The sequence below is a fragment of the Carassius gibelio genome, chromosome A19 (assembly GCF_023724105.1).
Source record: "Carassius gibelio isolate Cgi1373 ecotype wild population from Czech Republic chromosome A19, carGib1.2-hapl.c, whole genome shotgun sequence".
Lineage (NCBI taxonomy): Eukaryota > Metazoa > Chordata > Actinopteri > Cypriniformes > Cyprinidae > Carassius > Carassius gibelio.
Genome location: NC_068389.1, coordinates 28234636 through 28257755, shown reverse-complemented (window position 1 = coordinate 28257755; position 23120 = coordinate 28234636). Strand labels below are relative to the sequence as shown.

At 35.4% G+C, this 23120-nt stretch overlaps 1 protein-coding gene across 9 annotated transcripts in view; it reads right to left on the bottom strand.

Annotated features, from left to right (window-relative positions):
• The window catches only part of akap9 (A kinase (PRKA) anchor protein 9), a 224801-nt gene that overhangs the window by 178827 nt on the left and 22854 nt on the right, over window positions 1-23120 (bottom strand). For 8 of the 9 annotated variants that reach the window (XM_052532904.1, XM_052532897.1, XM_052532895.1 and 5 more), the window contains 12 exons: window positions 22304-22501; window positions 18987-20756; window positions 17793-17879; window positions 15184-15322; window positions 13529-13709; window positions 12820-12874; window positions 11492-11635; window positions 9439-9567; window positions 7640-7735; window positions 7093-7205; window positions 6189-6283; window positions 4667-4842 (listed from right to left, as the gene is read on the bottom strand). In XM_052532904.1, coding sequence (XP_052388864.1) covers window positions 4667-4842; window positions 6189-6283; window positions 7093-7205; window positions 7640-7735; window positions 9439-9567; window positions 11492-11635; window positions 12820-12874; window positions 13529-13709; window positions 15184-15322; window positions 17793-17879; window positions 18987-20756; window positions 22304-22501 — 3183 coding nt within the window. The remainder of the gene's footprint in view (window positions 1-4666; window positions 4843-6188; window positions 6284-7092; window positions 7206-7639; window positions 7736-9438; window positions 9568-11491; window positions 11636-12819; window positions 12875-13528; window positions 13710-15183; window positions 15323-17792; window positions 17880-18986; window positions 20757-22303; window positions 22502-23120) is intronic. The other variant, XM_052532898.1, reaches the window with a different exon arrangement.

Sequence of the window (23120 nt, the reverse complement as noted above, 5' to 3'; positions counted from 1 at the left end):
TGTCATAATAAATGCTTAGGTAATAAAATTTTTACAGTTTTATTTTGATTTGTATTTATTTAAATGTAGCATTTTTATGATGTTATTAATTGTTAGTAATTGTTTCAATTTGATTTTTTTTATCGCAAAATCATTTATTTTAATTTTGCTTTTTTATGATTTATTAATTTTAGTGTTTTATTTTGATTGTTTTAATTTAAAGTAATTTATTTAATTTTTACTGTTTTATTTATTTCGTTTTTATTTTAAAATATTCAGTCTAACTCGAGTCTTTTCATTATTTTAAAATCATTTATATATTTAAATTTTACAGTTATGATTTTATTATTTTAAAAGTTCAGGGTCACTAAGTTTTTTTGTTTTTTAAGAAATTAATACTTTAATCAAGGCTGCATTAAAGATTCTACACAAGATTTCTATTTCAAACAAAAGCTGTCCTTCTGAACTTTCTATTCATCTGTGAATCCTGAAAATCACAGTTTTTCACAGAAGTTTTCAGTTTTCAACACTGATAATAATCAGAAGTGTTTCTCGAGCAGTAAATCATCATATTTTCATGATTTCTGAAGATCATGTGACACTGAAGACTGGAGGAATGATGCTGAAAATACAGCGGAGCATCACAGAAATAAATTACACTTTAACACAGATCCACACAGAAAACAGCTGTTTTAAACAGTAAAAATATTTCTAAATTTTTCATAATTTTTAATCAAATAAAAACAACTTTCAGAGACTCTTTCAGATTCATTCTGACCTCAACCCTTTGAACACTAGTACACATACAATCAGAAAGCCACATTAAAGTCAACAAGCTCTTATTTCTGTTCGATCTCCTTCATGTGGTGAACTAATGAACAGCTCTTGTGACACGACAGCGCGCCTGATCTCGTAAAACCAGAGTCTGAGCACAAAACACACACAAACACACCCAGGAATCTCATTACAGCGATGTCTAAAGCTCTTATCTCACTCCACGCACACGGAGAGCTGTAAACCCTGTCTGAGCGCACCAAAGGTCACATCTTACGGTGTATGGCGGCGTGGGCAGGGAGATCTTGGACACCACTTTGAGCAGGTGGCTGTTGTCCGGCCGGTTGACGTGAGAGATGTGCGTCTGCACCACCACAGAGTTCTTCTCGTGCAGCAGGTGGCTCAGAGGAAAGGGTCGAGGCAGCGGGATGCGAGACTCCACCTCGTACACATCCATGTCCTGACTCTCCAGCCAGCTGTCGCGCAGCACGGCCGAGTTCCAGTACGTCCGGTACGAGTCCATGTCGTCTTCTTCCAGACTCGTCTCACCGTCTCAGGAGTAAGTGACTCCGAGTGAACATCCCAGGGCTGAGCGAGCGTCTCTATGGAAGTGTCTCGGCGGAGGTAAACACACACAGATCTCACGTGGTGCGACGGGAAGAACCGCCTTCATGTGCCCGAGCGAGTCCCAGACGGAGCAGATCTGAAGCACTCTCCGTTCACTTTCACTCCGGCTGGAAACTCATTAACAATTCCATGCTTCCGTGGCAACAGTCCTCTGGGAAAACACAGGGCGAGAGAGACTCCCTCTGCACCTCTCTCTCTGTGTCTCTCTCTCTCTTATTCCCTCTGTGCCTCGTTCTCCCTCGCTTACTCTCTGTGAGTCTCTCTCTCTCTCTCTCTGTCTCTGTCTCTCCCTCTCTCTCTCTCTCCCTCTCTCTGTGTCTCTGTCTCTCCCTCTCTCTCTCTCGCTCTCTGTGTGTGTGTCTCTCTCTCTCTCTGAGCCGGAGCACTTCCTGGTTTGTGGACATATGTGGGATACGTCAACAGTAAAGGCAGAGTCATGAAGCCTGCAGGTGATTTAACACACACACACACACACACACACACACCCTGTCCGAGCCTGTCCGACTAGATTCCTGCTCTATAACTGAGAACTAAATGATTAAAGCCCTAACACATTCAGAATCTCTACACATAACTTAATATTTACACTTGTCTACTTTTTTTTCACAACTACAAAAAATGGGAAATTCTTTAAAAATGAACGAGACCAAAAAAAATAAAAATTATGTAAAATACATATATATTTTATTCAATACTGACGAGAAATCTGATTTGGATACGTTACTGTAAGAAATTTGTAAGAAGATATAATCTGGGAATTATCAGTATTAACCTCAATGGAGTGAAAGGACTTTGACTCTATGATTGCTGGAAAACTGAAAGAGTGTATGAAACCTTCATATTTACAGAGCCGTTCACATGTCGCGCCAAAAAACGCGTGGAAAACGCTAGATGCTTTTATTTAAAAATGGCTATCCATAAACAGCTACGGTCAGCAGATCCTTCATCTTAGCTGAGCTTTCAGTGTTGTTACGGGAAAGCATGAAGCTGATTGGTTGGTTCTTGTCACATGACCCGCGATGCACTTGCGGCATTCTGAAAAGTTGAGATGTAACACTAATTATTAAGTATTTTCGACACCTAATGGTTCTCGATATATACCCAAATAAAAAACACAGACACGAAACACGTTATATCTCTGAAGAAATAACTAAAAAAATCTAAATAAAGTAAATGAGGTGTACTTTAAGAGTCTTAAAGCATCTGCGAAGTTTCATTCCCGTACTAAAAACCATGCATTGTTTAGAAATGATTTTAATGTGTCTCTTCCACGTCTAAACAGACCTGAACGCTTTATGAGGGTTAAAGACCATGAAGACGATTAATAATCAGGAATGTGCCATCAGAGTAATTATTTTCTCTTCAAAGCCTCCCTGATAACAACATTATTGATTAACCTCACAAACCTGGACACAAATCTTCATTCCTGAACAAGCCCTCACACGATTAAATGATCACAAGTGAAAGCAAAGACATTTATAACGTCACAAAAGATTTCCATTTCAAACAAGTGCTGTTCTTTTTCAACTGGAGATCACTGGTAAATCCCTTCGTTCTGCGCGATCAAAACCTGATTTTAGAGTTGATTTGAGTGCTTTAACCGTGGTGTTTTACTGCTTTTACAGCAGCGTGGCTCTGATTACATGAGACACACACGTCTATTAGTGTTTCAGCCAATTACACTCGCTCTATCAAAGCCTCAACACGTGCACATTTCCTCATATTTCAAGTCAAGCAGGATTTGATCCGATATAATCTTCAAATCTGTATCTTAAAATATCAATATAGATAGAAGGCAGCCAAGATATTTGTGCCATGTCAGCTACAACAGCCATGTTTGTGGTGAGAAACATGTAAAAATAGAAAATAGTTTATTTTTCAAAGTCCAATAGAAGTTATTCATAAAAAGTGTGTGAAAAACTGAATTTTTTTATTTATTTAATAATTTTTTTTAAAGTCTAACAGAAGTTTTTCATAAGACATGTGAAAAAAGAAAATTTTTTTTTGAAAATATGAATAAATAAATAAATTAATTGTTTATATTTGAAAGTCTAACAGAAGGTATTAATAATGAGATACGTGAAAAATAGAAAAATATATAAAATTTATTTTTTAAAGTCCAAAAGAAGTTACTCATAACAAGAAACGTGTGAAAAGCAGAAAGAAAAAAATTATATATATGAATAGTATATTATTTTGTTTTTTTTTAAGTCTAACAGAAGTTTTTATATAAGACACGTGAATTTTTTTTTAAAAATAGTACAAAATGTTAATAAATAAATAGTAAATCTTTTGAGAGTCCAACAGAAGTTAAAACGGCTGAATTCATAACAAGAACCATGAAAAATAGAAAAAAATAATAATACAAAAAAAAAAAAATCAATAAGATTAAAAACATAAAAAGTTTATTTTGGAGATTCCAACAGGAGTCAAATCAGCTGCAGCTGAGATAAGAAATGTGTAAAACAGAAAAATAAATAAACTTTTTTTTTATAAAAGTTCTTTTTTGACCAAAAACAATTAATTGCGTCGCACTCGCATCAACCCAAGAAGTACAAGAAACCATCAAGAGATCACAGAGATGACAGATAATATTAGTTCATGTGTGCAGTCAGGATCTGAAGAGAGTTTGGCTTCACTGCACACGCCCACAACCTACACCTGAGCACTGGGGGCGGGGCTACACTGCTGCCACGGCGACCCAAGCCGTATGCAAATCAGCTGGAGCAAACATGTGTCTGTGAGCCTCACGAGAGACTTCATCAGATATCAGCACGAGCAAGTCATGATGGGCTTCACTCGGATTCTGATGTTTCTGGACTTTTTTTTTCGAGTTGTTTTTTAATGCAGTAAAAATTCACAATATTTTTACTATTTAAAATATCTGTTTTCTGTGTGAATCTCTGTTAAAGTGTAATTTATTTCTGTGATGCACAGCTGTATTTTCAGCATCATTCCTCCTAAAAAAGTTTTCCCAGAATTATCTGCGTTGCATTTCAAATTTAGTTTGAATTTGATGTTTTTTCTTTGAAATAACTATGTTTCTTCTTACCTGTAATGTTTATTAGGGTTGTATGTTACATATAATGTTGTTAAATTAATGTTTATTGTATATTTAAGTGTAATGAGTCTCCCTGTGATGGTGATTAGTGTTTGTGTGAATGACTCCGTGCACCTTCTGTGTATCTTTTTGTTTAAAACCTGCTTGAGTTGGGCTTTGATTCATCACACAGTGTATTACAAAGGTACAAGACAGATGTATTTTGTCTGCTTGTGCTTGCCGTACCTGAGTGCTGGTCTCAGTGATGGTGATGAGCATCTTCTCCACGGCGCTCTGCAGACGATCGCTGATGCTCATCACAAACTCCTCCCTCTCCAGCAAGAGCTCCGCCTCCTGTAGCTGTAGCTCCGCCTCCTTGAACTTCAGCGACACCTCCAGCCCGTCGTCCATCTCTCTCTCTGCTGAAAACATGCTGAGGTCATTGACAGAAGAGATTCAGCCATTAAATGAGTTTCCTTACTAACAACCGTAAACACAGTGTGTGATGTTTCTGAAAATAAGGACAGAGATGTAACAGATTCATTCTTAATGAGCTACAGATTACTGGAGGAAATCACAAAGGCACAAAGGAGACATGAGTCAGATGGTGTCACACAACAAGGACTGGTTTCGTTCAGGGTCTTTTGTGTGTTTGGGGTGTTGAGTTACAGGAGTGTCTGTAGATTTCATATCAGGAGCATCATAGACATTATGGTTATTATATCATACTAAAACTACAGACAAAAAAACATTAAATAGCTACTAAAAAGAACAAAGACACACACCCAAATTACTAAAACATTAACTGAAATTAAAAATGATAATACATATTATTTATAAATAATAATCAGTAAAATATAAAATAAAAACGGATTCAAAATGTTAATAAAAATTATAAAAGTATACTAAAATGACATAAAACTTTAAACTAAAATTAAATCCAATAATTATTATTATTTCTAAATAATAAAATATAATTAATATCTTGATACTATAACAGAAATACTAAAACTTACTAAAATTAAAATTAATAATACACTGGTTAAAAAAAGATTAATAAAATTTATAAAAGCATCTTAATGATGCTAAAATAACACTAAAACACACAACATAATTATTAAAACTTTAAATAAAATTAAATAATATTTATAAACAAATAAATTTTTTTTATATTAATGCAAACTTTAATAGTATCTTAATTATACTAAAAACACACACCTGAATTACTAAAAATATTAACTAAAATTACAAATTTCAATAAATATTACAATAAATATTATTTAGAAATAGTTAAATATAAAAAATATAAAAATATATCAAATCAATACTTTAGTAAAAACTATAAAAGTATCTCAATGATACTAAAATAACACTAAAAACACTGAAATAAATAACAATAAATACTATTAGGAAACCAACTCCAGACACTTTATACCCCAGTAACGATGTACACTGTCACACCGCCCATCCCTCTTTCACAATATTGATAAAACTATGATAATAATAACTGAGTGACACTAGAATAACACGGTTTGGGGAACACACCCATACGCAGGTCACATGACCGCACCTCCACTCTACACAAAACAGCTCTATGCAAAGATAATGAGTCAACAGAAAAGGACAAACGAGACGGACAGGATCTGATGTGGCTTCACTGTCGTCTGTTATTAACTCCTCGCTGTGACTGTAATAACAGACGCTTCTAGATCATCTCTCAAACACCACTGTAGCTGTAGGTGTGTGTGTGTGTGTGTGTGTGTCTGACCTCCAGCAGGCCCGTAGGACACATGACGGCCGATGGTCTCCTCCGCCGCAGCCGTGGTCTTCAGCACATCGAGCAGAGCCTGACGCAGAACATCCCTGAGACAGAGAGGAGAGAAACACTACTGACTCACTGACTGAGGAGAGGAACTCATGCAGTCATACACATGTGTGACATAAATAAATACAACTACATTAAAATAACTACTTTTAAAATTGTAAAATTTAAATAAATATCAAATCAGAATAAAAATTGCTAAATATTATTCAATCATAAAAATGTAAAAAAACGACTTCTAAAATAAAAACAAATTAAAATAAAACTTATTAAAAATAATTGATTAAATTGTAACATTAAAATAAATATTTTTAAAATTAAAATTAAATTAAAAAAGTAAAAATTTTAATGTTAAATTCAAATAAATTGTAAAATGAATTAACTAAATCAGAAAAATGTCAAATAAAAGTAAATAAAATTTTGTAAAAAGAAATAAATCAGCACACAATTTACTATTTTTTAAAAACTGTATTAAATCATAACATGTACAATTTCAATAATATTTTTAAGTTATAAAACTAAAATAATATTAAAAAAAAAAAAAAAAATTACAAACAATTTATCAAATCAAAATGTCAAAATAAATACATATTTGTAAAATAAAAAGAAATTGAGATTCAACTTCCTAACAATAAAATAAATAATGTCAAATTAAAATAAAAAAAATAAAAATAACAAATGAAAATAAAACAGAATTAAATCATAATAGTGTCAAATTACAAATAAAACACTTACTAAAAGTTTATTAAATCAAACATTTACAATTAAAATAAACACAAATCTATCGGCCTATTGACTTGTTTGTGGGAAACGCATCATTAATAATTCATGAGCTCTAATTACTCCTCACCTCTCAGTGATGATGTCATCAGACGAGAGCTCTGGGTCCTGTGCGTGTGGCTGTGAGGTCACGGCTCTTCCCTGACCTCTGACCTTCGTCTCATCCTCCGCTCTCGTCTGGAGCTTATGAACAGGCAGGAGAGAAACGGCAGACAAGAAGCCGGTCATTTCATCACAGTCTGTTGTGTTTGTCAAACTGAGCTCCAGAGCACACACACACACACACACACACACACACACACACACACACACAAACTAAGCTCAACATGAGAAGCTGCTATAGCAACAGCTGCACCTGACATCATCCGTTTCTAAGGAGACGAGCTCCTCCTTGTGGCACAGAAGAGGAAGTGCAGGTGGAGCAGACATGAGTTTAATTACTCATTTATCAAGATGAACTAATGTTTATATATGTATTACACTTTATATATTCACTATTCATTTATATAATCATTTATTATTAATTTTCACAACAGATCTCTTCAGACACTGAGAAACCATGGATCAGCTCATAAGGGAGGAGCCTGTTGCCAGGGAAACGGTGATGTTTACACTACCTGCTGGGTCTGAGTGCCGCAGCTTTGCATTCTGGGAAGGCGGAGTTCATCTCTGCATCTCTCAGTCTCGTCTTCTCTCTCCTTCTCCAGATCCCTCTGGTTCAAACACACACAGATGGGAAATCACACACACACACACACTTTTATCAAAATGTAACAACTTTCACTTTTAGTGAACTTAGCCAGCATTAAGTTACAGCACTGACTCATTTGAAGACCACAGCAGTAGTCCAAAAATAAAATATGACATTTAAAAATAAAAACACTCAAAATAAAACAAACTAATAATTAAATGATAAAAATTTAAATTAAATAAAAAAAGGTTTAATTAAAATAATAAAAATTAAAAAATACAATTATTTTCTTTTTTAAATAAAAATAAAACACTTATAATTAATGAAATAATAAAATTTACATTTATTACAAAATAAAATGTACTACAGTTCATAATAATGTCAAAATAAAATATATAATTTTAAAATTATTATGAACATTTTTTATAAAAACACCCATTAAAAGTTAATCATAAAATATAAAATTAAAATAAATAACTTTAAAATAACAATTATTTTAAAAAACTAAAATAATTAAACCATTAAAAATATAAATGATTTAAATTTTACAGCAAAGTAAAACTTATTTAAAAATTATAAAAGATTACATTTAAATAAATAATTTTAAATATAATAATAATAATAATAAAAATTAAATCTTAAAAATGTTAAATTAACAATTAAAAAAATCAAAAGACAAAATAAAAATATTAAAAATGTATTTTAAGTATTTAAATAAAAGTAAATGTGTCGTTAAATTATTGAAATATTAGTTTAAAATCTCAGGGGGCAAGTTAATGGTTTAGCTCAAATGGATTCGGACCTGACCTAAACAATTACTAACTAGCTGCTTGACTGCTAATTAACATTCATAAACAAACAAACATAGTTTATATTTAGTATAGAATTACTTAGTATAATGTTTATATATATATATATATATATATATATATATATAATTTATTACATTATATATTTTAATATTTTATTTATTTTAATTTTATTTATTTATTTATTTTAATACATACATCAGGTTAAACTAAATGAAAATGCGAAATGTTGCCTCGGAAACTAGCTTAAATAAAATGAGTATAATATTTATATTAGTATAAATTTAGTATATAATTATTGAAATAGTATAATATTTAATTATGTTACATATTATTATTATTTAAGTTAATGTTTTGTTTTTATCAAGTCATTTTCTTAGTATTACCTTAAGTTACTATAATAACTATATTTTATATAATATTTATTATAGAATAATAAATAAGTTATTTCTACTGTATATTATAATGCTTTGACACGCTGACGATTCACTCATTTGATCTTTTCAAGCACCAAGTGAATCTGACAGGAGTTTTTTTATCAGTTAAATAACATTCCCATCTCATCAAAAACACTGGGGCTAAAGAGCAGTGTGTGTGTGTGTGTGTGTGTGTGTGTGAGAGAGAGAGAGAGTGTGTGTGTTCATGCAGTAAATGTGAGCTGAAGGGCTTCAATGCTGCAAAATTACACTCGTCCTACAGATCATCCAAACACACACACACACACACACACACACACACACACTCGGTTCATCTTCTAGGTCGAGGTGCAGAATGAATCTGAGACTCCTATGAGCTCGTATATTTCACTTATGAACAAATTCTAAACCGTACTAAGAATTAAAATGAACTTAATCCATAATAAGTGCTGAACTGGTGAAGCACCCAGCGTGGAGGAATCAGACACATGTGATCTCACCTTCATCAGTCGATCCTCCTCATCCTCGCTGGTGTCCGTCTGTGTGCAGATGCTCGTCTCTCGGCTCTGTCTGCTGATCCGAGCCTCTTCTGTCTGCTGGGCGAACTCAACCGACATCTGCACAATCACCTGACACAAACAAACATACACCATATATTCATGAAGATAGATTCACGACGACACAGATTCATGAAGACAGATTCACTAAGACCGATAGATTTATAAAGATAGATAGATTCACGAAGACACAGATTCATGAAGACAGACAGATTCATGAAGACAGAGATTCATAAAGACAGAGATTCATGAAGACAGAGATTCATGAACACAGATAGATTGACGAAGACAGATTCACGAAGATCGATAGATTCACAAAGACAGATTCACAAAGACAGATTCACGAAGACAGATAGATTCACGAAGACAGATTGATTCGTGAAGACAGATAGATTCACGAAGACACTGATTCGTGAAGACACTGATTCGTGAAGACACTGATTCGTGAAGACACTGATTCGTGAAGACACTGATTCGTGAAGACACTGATTCGTGAAGACAGATTCGTGAAGACAGATTCGTGAAGACAGATTCGTGAAGACAGATTCGTGAAGACAGAGATTCGTGAAGACAGATTCATGAACACAGATAGATTCACGAAGACACAGATTCATGAACACTGATAGATTCACGAAGACAGATACACGAAGACAGATAGACTCGTGAAGACAGACAGATTCGTGAAGACAGATAGATTCACGAAGACACAGATTCATGAAGACACAGATTCATGAAGACAGATTCATGAACACTGATAGATTCGTGAAGACAGATAGACTCGTGAAGACAGATAGACTCGTGAAGACAGACTCGTGAAGACAGATAGATTCACGAAGACACAGATTCACGAAGACACAGATTCACAAAGACACAGATTCACAAAGACACAGATAGATTCACGAAGACACAGATAGATTCACGAAGACACAGATAGATTCACGAAGACACAGATAGATTCACGAAGACACAGATAGATTCACGAAGACACAGATTCACGAAGACACAGATTCACAAAGACACAGATAGATTCAGGAAGACAGATAGATTCACGAAGACAGACAGATTCACGAAGACAGATTCACGAAGACAGATTCACGAAGACAGATTCACGAAGACAGATTCACGAAGACAGATTCGTGAAGACACTGATTCGTGAAGACACTGATTCGTGAAGACAGATAGATTCATGAAGACACTGATTCATGAAGACACTGATTCATGAAGACACTGATTCATGAAGACACTGATTCATGAAGACAATAACGATAATCAATGCTTTGCTTCACGTCTGGCGGTTCTTTGCCTTTATGTCATGCATTTTAATGGAGGCAAACTGTTTAATATCCCTTTATCTTTTATCTTTTAGTGATGTCTTATAAATCTGTCATAAAAAACAAACTGGAGTTGAAACATAAATATAAAATCGAATTGTTGATATAGGGACTGATTTATGTGCAATTTATTACGATTTTGGTTTCAGTTTGCCATAAATATAAAATGATATATAACTAATAATAATGTTGGTGTATCATCAGCTAAGAATAGGCAATTCCTCATAAAACTACTGTTAAAACACAGGTTTACTCACTAAATAAACAAAAAAAAAAAAAAACGATTTTTACTTTTTTTCTAAAATGTGAAAACATTCATTTAAAGGTGCATCACCAGCTGATAAATAAATAAATAAATACATTACTTTTGGTTTCAGTTTTTGTCTAAATATTATTACAGATTAATTTCAGTGCATCACCAGATGAGAATAAGAAACAACATTCTTTATAAAACTACCATAGAAACTTTATGCAGGTTCTCTAAAATAAATAAACTAAATAAAATATTTTGGTTTGGGTGCTTCTGTAAAAAATCAATTTTGTTGCATCATTAGTTGTTGCTTATTCTCAGCTGGTGATGCAAAAGCTCACACAGTTTTTCCATCTATAATGAAGCAAGCGTGTGATATAAAAGCATCAGATAGTGTTAAAGTCTCGTAAAGCACCTTGGCGATCTCCTCCTCCAAGCGTCTGAGATGGGTTTCCTCCGGAGGAGACGTGTCCCTCAGTGTCTCTCTCTTGGACGAAGCTCTCCGCTCGGCCTGCAGATCCTGCTCCAGATCTACAGAGACTCGCTCCTCGTCCTCCTCCTGAGACAGAACCAGCAGCGAGAGGAAGAGACGAGCGTGTGTCAGTGTGTGTGTGTGTGTGTGTGTGTGTGTGTGTGTGTGTGTGAAAGAGCTCTTTCTCGTGGACAGAGACACACGTGCGTCACACACACTGAAGTCAGTCCCTGGGCTTCTCTCTGAATCTCATTCAGTCGCTCAAACAGGATCCAGACTCAGATTCAGAAGCTCTTTTGTAGCGCATCGCTCTGTTTCTCTGTATATTCACACATCCCTCTATTCATATCCTTCTATGCTTCTCTTCTTCTCTTTCTATCACTCTGTTTTTGCCGTCTTTCTTCGTTTCTTCATTTATTTTATCTGTCATGACTTTAATTTAAATATTAAACTGATGTTTAATAAAAAAAAACTGTTTGGTAAATACACTTTATAATTCACAGCGAGAGATTTTTTTGTTTATATATTAATAATACATAATAAAAAAATATATTTATAACTTAACTTATAAGTATATATAATATAAAATCTATAATATAATTTATATTTAACAAGATAATCACAATTTAATTTAGACAGAAATGTATCTTTTTAGAAGAAAAAACAATGAATTCATATAAATTTTATAATTTACAGTGAAAATATATCGATAACTATAAATATAATTATACAGTAAAACGCTAACACTTTTATTGTGAGAGCTAAAATATATAAATATAATATAAATATAGATTTTAAAACTATATCAAATTTACAAGTCTTAGTTTCACTGTAACTAGAAGTAGAAATTATACATTTTAGAAGTAAAAAGTATGGATTTTATCATTATTTAATGCAAAACCTTAGAATTAGTTTAAGTGTAAGATATAAATGGCCTTATTTATAGAGAAATAGTATATTAAACATGGTAAAACTGGACTGTACTAAAATGATAGTGCAGATATAATTCACATAGTGACCAAAGGATGTCCTGTAATGCACAGAGCATTCAGACTGTGTTTCTAACTGTACTTTACCAAGCATTTAACACAGTGTCCAGTGTAAGAGTGTGTGTGTGTGTGTGTGTGTGTGTGCAGCACACAGAGATGGAGACGTTCACTCATGCATAATGTAGGGCAGCTCTGAGCCGCAGGCTTAATACACACAGCAGCGCTACGAAAGCACAAGACAAATCACAAGACCTGAGGGAGAAACTGTGAGGTGAGACTGACCTGAAGACGATCACAGCGCTCGTCTCTCGTCTGCAGCGGACAGACGCTCGGCATGCTGGGAAAACACAAACACAAACACAGAGCGAGAGAGTCACCAAAGCACAAACAATGACCTCATGAAATTGTCATGAACCTATTTCATAGTCCATGCAAAACCGACCGCATTTTGAAAAACATCAGAATCTTTTAAGAAGTTTTTAAGAAGACAAGAATCTTCTTTTTTTTTTTTTTTTTTTTTATTATTATTAATATTTTTTTCAATGTTATTTCAGTTATCGTTTAAAGCTTTGCAACATTCAAATCCACAAGCTTTCAACATTATTTCAGCAGAATACTGTAAAAAACACTTTCAGTTTTATTTATTTTTATTCATTATGCGGCCACTTTTACTTAATATAATGTAGAAACGTAAATCTTCAGTAAAGCTGATTTGCAACAATTTACATCGTTAAAAGTGCTATACAAATAAAATTAAACTGAATTGAATTCCATCCATTCAATCCTTTAGATAGATTTCTGAAGATCATGTGACACTGAAGACTGGAGGATGAAAATACAGCGGAGCATCACAGAAGTAAATTACACTTTAACACAGATTCACACAGAGAATAGATATTTTAAATAGTAAAAATATTATAACATTTTTACAGCATTTTCTTTCTTTTTTCAGCACGTGTTTGAGTGTGTGGTGATGTTAGACTGGAGTCACCTGAAGACCTGGCCGGCTCCTGTGAGCTCCTGGAGTCTGCTCTGCAGCAGGAGGATCTCAGCTGTGAAGCGCTCCTGCATCTCCTCCATCTGCTGCTGATAGTAGCTCTTCAGAAGCTCGATCTCCTGCCGCTGTCTCTCCTCCAGACGCACCGAACACTCCTCGAACTCTGCCTTCAGCTCTGTAAGAAAGGAGATCCCGTCCCCGATTACAGCAGCGCCGAAACTCTCCATTCTGATAATAATCAGAAATCAGGGATGCACGATATATATCGGTCATCATATCGGTATCGGCCGATAAATGTTAATTTTTTTGTTATCGGAAATGTAAATTTTTCTGTTTTCTTTATACTGGAGGGTAACAATTTTATTTAGGCTATATGCCTATAATTCATTGTAGGCTTTAAAAGACCTGTTTTTAAAGACTTTTTTTATTATTTTCGGTGATGCTCTATGAAATTGTTGCGAAACAAATTGTATTTATTATAATATAATTATATATCGGTTATCGGCTTTCATATTTAATGAATTATCGGTTATCGGTATCGGTCAATTTCTTTTAATAATGATGCATCCCTATCAGAAATATTTCTTCATAATCTTCATATTTTCATGATTTCTGAAGATCATGTGACACTGTAGATTGGAGGAATGATGCTGAAAATACAGCGGAGCATCACAGAAATAAATTACACTTTAACACAGATTCACACAGAAAAACAATATTTTACTTCATAATATTATTTCACAATATTACTGTTTTTCCTGTATTTCTGACCAAATAAATGTAGGCTTGATAAGCAAAAGAGAATTCTATAAAAACATTAAGAATCTTACTGTTTAAAAACTTTTGAGTGGTAGCGTGTATATATATATATATATATATAGAGTCAATATTTATGTTTACCTGCATCTCTTTCCACCATAAATCAACATCAACTTTTTACCTTTTAAAAAAAATAATATATTAGCTCAAAGGTGCACATTTTAGGTTACCTGAGAAAACTTTTTTTTATGCTTAGTGCTGTGTTGGCAAGAAATTATATACAATTCTATAAAAAAATAAAAAAAATAAAAAATCAGAACGGTTCAATTCTTTGTAATAATATAATATAATATAATATAATATAATATAATATAATATAATATAATATAATATAAAAGCAGATATTGCTCATGAATGTGGTCAATTTAAGTTTATAATATAATATAATATTAGAAACAGACTGAAGCATTTAAGCAAATAGAATAGAACAGAATAGAAATAGAAACTGAAGCATTTAAACTGAGATCTGCCAGCTAAATATTTTCAAATAACGTGAACGTGAATTCTTATATAGTTATGGGAGTAGATTAAGAGTTTGCACACTACTGTGAGTGACTGTAATATCTGGGAATTTGTTAGTGTTCTGTGCCCATAATCCTCTATTTACAGCACTTAATCAAGCCACTCTTCTTTAAGCATTATGGGGTTTTCTTTCACATGTCACTGCGTTTGATTTGGATCTCGTGTTGAGCGCTTTCATCCTTCATCCTCTTTCTGTGCCACCTGTAAACCGCATTCACCGATTATAACTCTGTAGCGAGCCGTCTGACAGTGTCTCTCTCTTTCATGTAGAGGGATCTCTTAATAATGCATGTGAACCGCCCACTGACCTGTGGCTCCCTGCTGCTGCTCGTGTGTGTCCTGCGTCTGCGTCTGCGCTGACAGACTCTCTCTGAGCATCTGCAGCTGAGCAGCGTGGATCTGAGACAGACTGATGCGCTGAGCCTCCAGCTGCAGACGACACTCATCCTGCAGACACACACACATCCATCCGTCTGTCATTAAACAAGAACCTTCTGAAGATAACATACAGCAGAGACAAATCCCACAAAAACACCCCACAAAAGATTCGCAGCTGATTATTTAAGGATAAAGGATCAGAGAGATGGTGGAAAATGTCTGGGTCATATTTCCAGTTCCAAAAAAATCAATAATTATAACAATAATAAATAAAACAGAAAATAGGGATGTAAAGGTTAACCGGGAGCCGATTAATGTGTGACGATTCAAATCGGTTGAGATGCTGAACAAATCAGGATTCAGTCAGGGGAAGGAGACTAAATCTAAAATATCTTAAACTGTGTTCCAAAGATAAACGGAGGTCTCACGGGTTTAGAACGACATGAGGGTGAGTCATTAATGACATAATTTAGATTTTTGGGCGAACTAACCCTTTAAGCTCAACCTGCTGCGGTGTTCACAAGTGCTTTGTTTACAGCGGTAACCAAGGAAACGCTTCAAGCTCTACCTGCTGCGGTGTTCACAAGTGCTTTGTTTACAGCGATAACCAAGGAAACGCTTTAAGCTCCACCTTCTGCTGTGTTCACAAGTGCTTTGTTTACAGTGGTAACCAAGGAAACGTTTCAAGCTCTACATGCTGCGGTGTTCCTAAGTGCTTTGTTTACAGCCGTAACCAAGGAAACACTTCAAGTTCAACCTGCTGCGGTGTTCACAAGTGCTTTGTTTACAGCGGTAACCAAGGAAACGCTTCAAGCTCTACCTGCTGCGGTGTTCACAAGTGCTTTGTTTACAGCGATAACCAAGGAAACGCTTTAAGCTCCACCTTCTGCTGTGTTCACAAGTGCTTTGTTTACAGTGGTAACCAAGGAAACGTTTCAAGCTCTACATGCTGCGGTGTTCCTAAGTGCTTTGTTTACAGCCGTAACCAAGGAAACACTTCAAGTTCAACCTGCTGCGGTGTTCACAAGTGCTTTGTTTACAGTGGTAACCAAGGAAACGTTTCAAGCTCTACCTGCTGCGGTGTTCCTAAGTGCTTTGTTTACAGCCGTAACCAAGGAAATGTTTGTATGTACGAATGTATTCTAGAAAGCAAGGTTAACTAACGGTCACATTTCCTCTGAACTCTCAGCTGATTAACCCAATCCTGGCTTACTCTGAGAATAAGTTGCTTACACACCCTGAGATTTACCTTTTTGGAAGTGAAAGCTGAGTTTATCCACTAATCCGTAAGTCACATAACCAGCTTTCTGGAAAACTCCTGTTTGGTACCACTTAATATTCACACATTCAAATCAGGGCTATTATACGAAGCTAAAACTGTTTATTATAATAAAACACATATGGTTTATAATACTAATCTAAAACAAAAACTAGAAAGGTTAATTCAGTTATTTATACTAAAATGTAATTATTTAGTTTATATTAACTAATCTAATCTTTATAATACTAATCTAAAGCTTAAATCATAAAAATATATGTATTGTATTCAGTTATTTTACTGAACTAAAATCATACAAATGTATTTATTTAGTTTACTACACTAAACTAAAAAACATAAAAAATTACTTTATTATATTAATTATAAACATTATAAATCTTCTGAGTTTAATACTAGAATGTTGTTTTAGTTTATTATACAAAAAAAAACTAAAACCATAAAAAATTTATTTAGTTTATTATTAATTTTTTATTATTATACATATCTAAACCAATAACAACTAATAATAATACTAATAAAAACATTTATTATGCTAATCTGAAACTAAAGAAAATTAAAAAAAAAAAAAAAAACACAACAAAATTACTAAAACGAACCAGAATTAAAATGAACACTGAAGATAAAAATGACTAACGTTGATAAAAAAATATAACAGCATCTTACTGATACTAAAATAACATTGAGGTTTCAGGCTGGACGTCTTGTGAGTCTTTATCTGAAACAAACATCTCTCTCTCTCACACACACACACTCAAACTCATACACACTCAAACTCACACACTCACGCACACACACACTCACACACACTTCAGCACATCATAAGATTGTGAGGCTCTTTTCTATGAGACACAAAGAGCAGAGAGGGTCCGGCTCGGTCCTGATTGATGTGTTAACAGGCACAAACCAAGCATTTGAATGACCATCACAGAAAAATGGAGATCGAGAAGCAATTACAGAGAAAAATCTGCTGCACAGGAAACACCGCCAATGGTTTAATAGCAGGTTTCTGATAAATCACACAGCGACACTAATACTAGAAAGCAAATGCACCTAATAGCACCTAAACCGCAGCAGACTCACACACAGTTTTAAACTGTACAAATTATTATTTTTTAGTTCAATGTTTTCTTTGGTAATATTTGTGAACTTTACTAGCTGAGCAGAAATGGTCTCCAAATAAATCCTACACCTGTTTTAGTTTCTCCTAAACTGTTGAGCTGCATCTTTAAGCTGAAGATGAACGGACAGACGGATACGTACATGCTCAGAGCCATCCATTTCCTGCGGCTGCTTCATGAGCGAGGCTCTGACGACGTCTCCATCGGCCGGAGTGTCTCTCGTCTCCACCTGAGGATCACAGACAGCATCCGAGCGATCTTCAAACACACACTAAACCACAGATGCATGATCACGCCGACCACATTTACATATCAACAGCTGCTCAGTGCTCCGAAACTTCACCTGCTCTGACAAACAACCCTGGAAATCATCTCAAATCAGCCCATTTAACTGAGAATTAAGCATCAGAGAGACGGAGGGAAATGGGCTGAAAAAAAATCTAAATTAAAAAAATGTTTTATTTTATTTATTTTCGTTATTTATTTATACTTTTTTACTATTTATAATAATATTATTTATTTTCATAAAAGCAATTAAGCCTATTTTTTAGGACTATTAAGATTTGTTTCTATGTGACATTTTCATGAGGATTACATTTTTTTATTATAATTTCTGAAACACAAAATACTCTAAAATAAAAAATACTCTCCCTCTCTCATAACAGTAATGTGAAACTAATTAGATCAGAATTTCATTATCTAATTTTTTTAAATTATTTCTACATTTTGGTAATATTTGTACTTTTGTTATATATATATATATATATATATATATATATATATATATATATATATATATATATATATATATATATATATATATATATATATATATATTTAAACTGCTGAATTAAATGTTTTAAAAAAAGAAAGAAAAATAAATTATATTAAATTAAATACAATTAATAAAACTTGAATTAAATAAAAGTAATAAAACTAATTCAATAAAATAAAATAACAATTAAATTAAATTAAACAAAATAAATAAAATAATCCAGATTATGAGAATGGGGGGGGGGGGGTTATTTGTTAAAGATGTTTGTAAATAATATAAAAATGCACAAAAAAAAATACATTTATGGGCTTCAAATGTAAAAATGATTTCCTTTACACACACACACACATAAATATACATATATTGTTCTCTGTCTGCGCTCAAATGCAGTTTTCTCCTGCAGTGCTGCATGGATTGATCCTCTGAGAAAGCATCTGCATCACATCAAGCACAGCTGGTGCATTTTCAACGCAGTGGAAACACAGGCCAACTGTTGCATCTCGAGTTCAAGAGTCGACATAAAGAAATGCAGATTCGTCACACATTAGCATCGGCTCTTACCTGCTGCGGGAGTCGGTCGGGCGATGCAAGCTGATCCTCATGCGCTGCTGCTGCTGCGGTGTGTGTGGGGGTGTGTGTGTGTGTGCTCGCTGGAGAACTCGCAGGCGTCTCTCTCTCTCTCTCCTCCTGCGGCTGCGGCTGCTCCTCGTTTTGTAAAGCATCCAGTTCCTCCGACAAAGACCTGATGTGCGTGTGATGCGTCTCGGCGGAGCACAGCCCACCAGCAACACTGCAGTCTCCGTCTCTCTTCAGCATCTCCAGCTCCGCTTCCATCAGCCAGAGACGCTCGGCTGAGCTCTTCTTCTCATCCTCACTCACCTCCAGCTTCTCCATCAGCTCTGAAGAGTGCTTTCCAATCAGTGTCCTCTTGAGCTCGTGTTCAAGACGTTTCGTGTCCGTCTCAATCAGCGAGAGACGCTCGGCTGAGCTCTTCTTCTCGCTCTCCGGCGTCTTCCCGTCCACCTCCTCGCGTCTCGTTTGCAGATCACGTAGTTTGGTCTCGTATTGCATGGCTTCTCTGATCAAGCGCTGCTCGAGCTGTAGCTTAGCGTTCACGAGACACGTGTACTCGTCCTTCAGCTCCTGGTAGTTCACCTCGAAGTTCTTCTCAGCGAAGGAGAATATGTTTCTCTGCTTCTCGATCTCGTCCTGAAGCTCGTTCAGTCGCGCACACATCTGTTCGTTGGCGGAGGAAAGGCGGGCGATGTCCTGGAGCAGCGTGAGTCTCTCTGAAGCTAGCGCCGCTCTCTCGCTCTCCACCGAACGCAGCTGGTCCAGAGCCTCGCGGTGTCTCGTGTCCATCTCGTCGCGCAGGTTCTCCGCGTTGAGCTGGTTTTCCCGTGTGAGGTCGTCTCGGAGTCGTGAGAGCTCCTCCTCGTGGCTGAACAAGAGCTGCGTTCTCAAGTGATCCAGCTCGGACTCCAGCGACTCGGCCATGCGGTCTAGCACCGCGTCTTTCTCCCGCTCTAGCATCTCTAGCTTGATCTTATAGTTGGTGATTTCTGATTCGTGCTTGGCTTCTAGTTCGCCGTTGGCTTTGTGCGCTAAATCTAGCTGCACCCGCAGGTCGCTAACAGCGTGTTGTATTTCCTCTGGGCTCTGTATTTCAGCTCTTTGCAGCTCGTCGCGCAAACGCTCCAACTCCTGCGCCTGACTGAGTTTATCTGTTCTCGTCTGCGCTAGCTCTTGCTCTGCCTTTTCTCGCAACACTAGCGTCTCCTGTAGCTTCTGCTGGAGCTCGACGAGCTTCACGTTTAGCACGTTGGCGTCTCCGGCGCTCTGGAACAGCTGAGCTTTACACCTCTCCAGCTCTGACTGATGCTGCTGGACCATCTTCTCCGTTTCTGAGCAGTGCTGCGCTTGGACTCGCTCCAGCTCTGTCGTGTGTTGCGTGCGAAGCTCCCGCTTCATCTCCACGATCTGCTGACCGTACATCTCGTCCAGTTCGTCTCTCAGCGTCTCCATCCGGCGTCTCCAGTCGTCCTCGAGTCTCTCTGATTGGCAGCGCTGCTGGAGCTCCTCCACGCTCTTCATCAGCTGCAGGATTTCTCCGGACGACATGCGCTCTTTCTGTCTGGACGCGGACAGCTCTTTTTCACAGGCGTCTAGTTCTTGGGTTTTCGCTGACAGATGTTTGTTGACTTCCTCCACTTGTTGTTTGGAAGACAGAAGCTGATTGTTAAGCTGTGTTATCAGACGCTGATGTTCAGTGTTCAGTAGATCCTTCTCGCGTAAACTCTGTGAAAACGACTCTTCAGTTTGTGTGCGGACCTTATGATGGAGAAAAAACATTTTTTTTTTTTAGTTTAAAGTAGTTGTATTTGATCTAGAGCTGTCTGGTTTTTAATCTAATCAATAACATGATGTGTCATTTAATCAAATCTAATTAATACCACGATAATTTTGGCTTAGAATTCACTCGCAAAAGCTCATTTGAAGCAATATTGTGTTAAATGAGAAAAGCATTGAACAAAAAAAGTAGTTTTAGAATAAATATTTTGATAAATAATGATGACCAATGAGCATTAATGTGAAATTATATGAAAGTAAAACCTCCAGTAGGTAGCAGCGAGTCACTGTTTTACTGTGTGAGTCATTGAATCATTCATTCAACCGATTCGTTCAAAAGGCTAATCCGTTAAGAAACTAATCATGAGAAGATGTGTCCCAAATCATGTACTTATGCACTATTCTGTGACATTTTGTAGTATAGTGTTGTGTGTTCACACTGAGAATTCCAAAAAGAAGAAGTGCACTTTAAATACCCGGATGATGCACTTAAATAACTGAATAAACGAAGTGTGAAATGTTGAACTGCTGCAGCTTTATTAACTTAGTGAAGGGGGGGGGGGGTATCAAACTCTGTTTATGAAGGACAAAATAACTTTATATAAATCATACACTACATAGTTAAGTACACAGTGCTTTAGAACACAGTGAATAAGTGTCCAGTGCATCATTTAGGGACGCAGCTATAGTCTTTATGAACGAGTCACTGAATTACTGACTCACTTGATTCGTTCTAAAACTTGGATTCGTTTAGTAAACAAAACAGCTGTGGTTTGAATGGCACTATTTTTTATGTTTTTGAAACTGTTATTATTGTTATACATATAATGGCTATAGTTAATAGTAATTGCTAAAGATATTGCTATTTTTATAGTTCGTTATCGCTAGCTGAGTTGTCACTAGCACCATGAGTTATCATTAAAGTTTGTTTTCGCTATGATTATCATTATAGCTATTATATTTTTTGCTATTTTATAGTTCTCAGTAGTTAATGTTGTAGTTAACTATATATTATAGTTATCTTTAGCACTATGGTTATCATTATAGTTGCTGTTATACATATCATCGTATAAATAATAGTTATTTTTAGTTTTTTTCTGAAACTGAGCAAAAAGACAATATGAGTGTAAAATGATACACAATATGAGATCCTTGTTTATTAAACTGCATAAAAATACAATCATATTTGCAATCCTGCAGATATTGATGAGAAATTCATAAAAGGAAATTTTTTGCCCTCATTTCTTGAATTTCAGGGGCCTATAACGGCATTCTAGTGTTCATTTTGTCAGCTAATTTTAATTAGTCTTAGTCCTGTGTAAAATAGAAACTTTTAGTTTTTATCATATTTATTCAACAAGTTTTAGTCGACTAATAGCATTTTACTCATTCACTCGTCCTGTCTACGTTTGGAACTTCTTTCTTAGTTGCTTTAATAAGCATTAGCCATATACATGAACAATACTATTTTTTTGGCCTGATTTGAGCAAAGCTTATGACTGGAAACAGCTGCCTAGGGCTGAACTCACCCTCTCTGCTTCACTCAGACTCTCCTGAAGCTGCGCGATCAATAACAGCTGCTCCTGCGTCTTCTCCTGGTGACCTCTGACCTGTGCGTCCCTCTCGTCCAGCTGTTGCTGGTACAGCGTGATCTGTTGACGGGCCTGGAGGAGATCTGCGGCGGTGGAGCTGATGTTGGAGCTACGCAGTATCTCACCGGCCTGCAGCTGAGGGAAGATTGAAAGCGCTGTATCAGAGAAACTAACAAACAAGCACGAGTTAAAAGTTTTCTTTTAATACGAATGTATCAGTCAAAAGGTTTTAGCTACTTACCGCCTTCACACTATATGTGGGTGGATGTTTTTTATGCTAATCCATGTGGAATCCACGTTATCAGTAAAGATACTAGCAAAGATACTAACTTACATCGTTATCTTGTCTTAATACAGTGTTCGCTAACACTATCGCTATAATTATAGGCATCATTATACTCGCTATTTTATTGCTATAATTGGAGTTATACGTATAGTTATCGCTATTTTTACAGTTGTCATTATAGTTATCGTTATATTTATAATCTCTATAATTATAGTTATCGCTATAATTTTGGCTATTTTACTTAACACTATAGTTATCATTTGTTAGTTGCAGTTAACATTATAGATATCATTAGAGTAATTGCTATAGTTATCGTTAACATCATATCTATCATTATAGTTATCGTTATACTCGCTATTTTATTGCTATGATTGGAGTTATCCGTATAGTTATCGCTATTTTTACAGTTGTCAGTTATCGTTATACTTATAATCTCTAGAATTATAGTTATCACTATGTTTTTGTTTA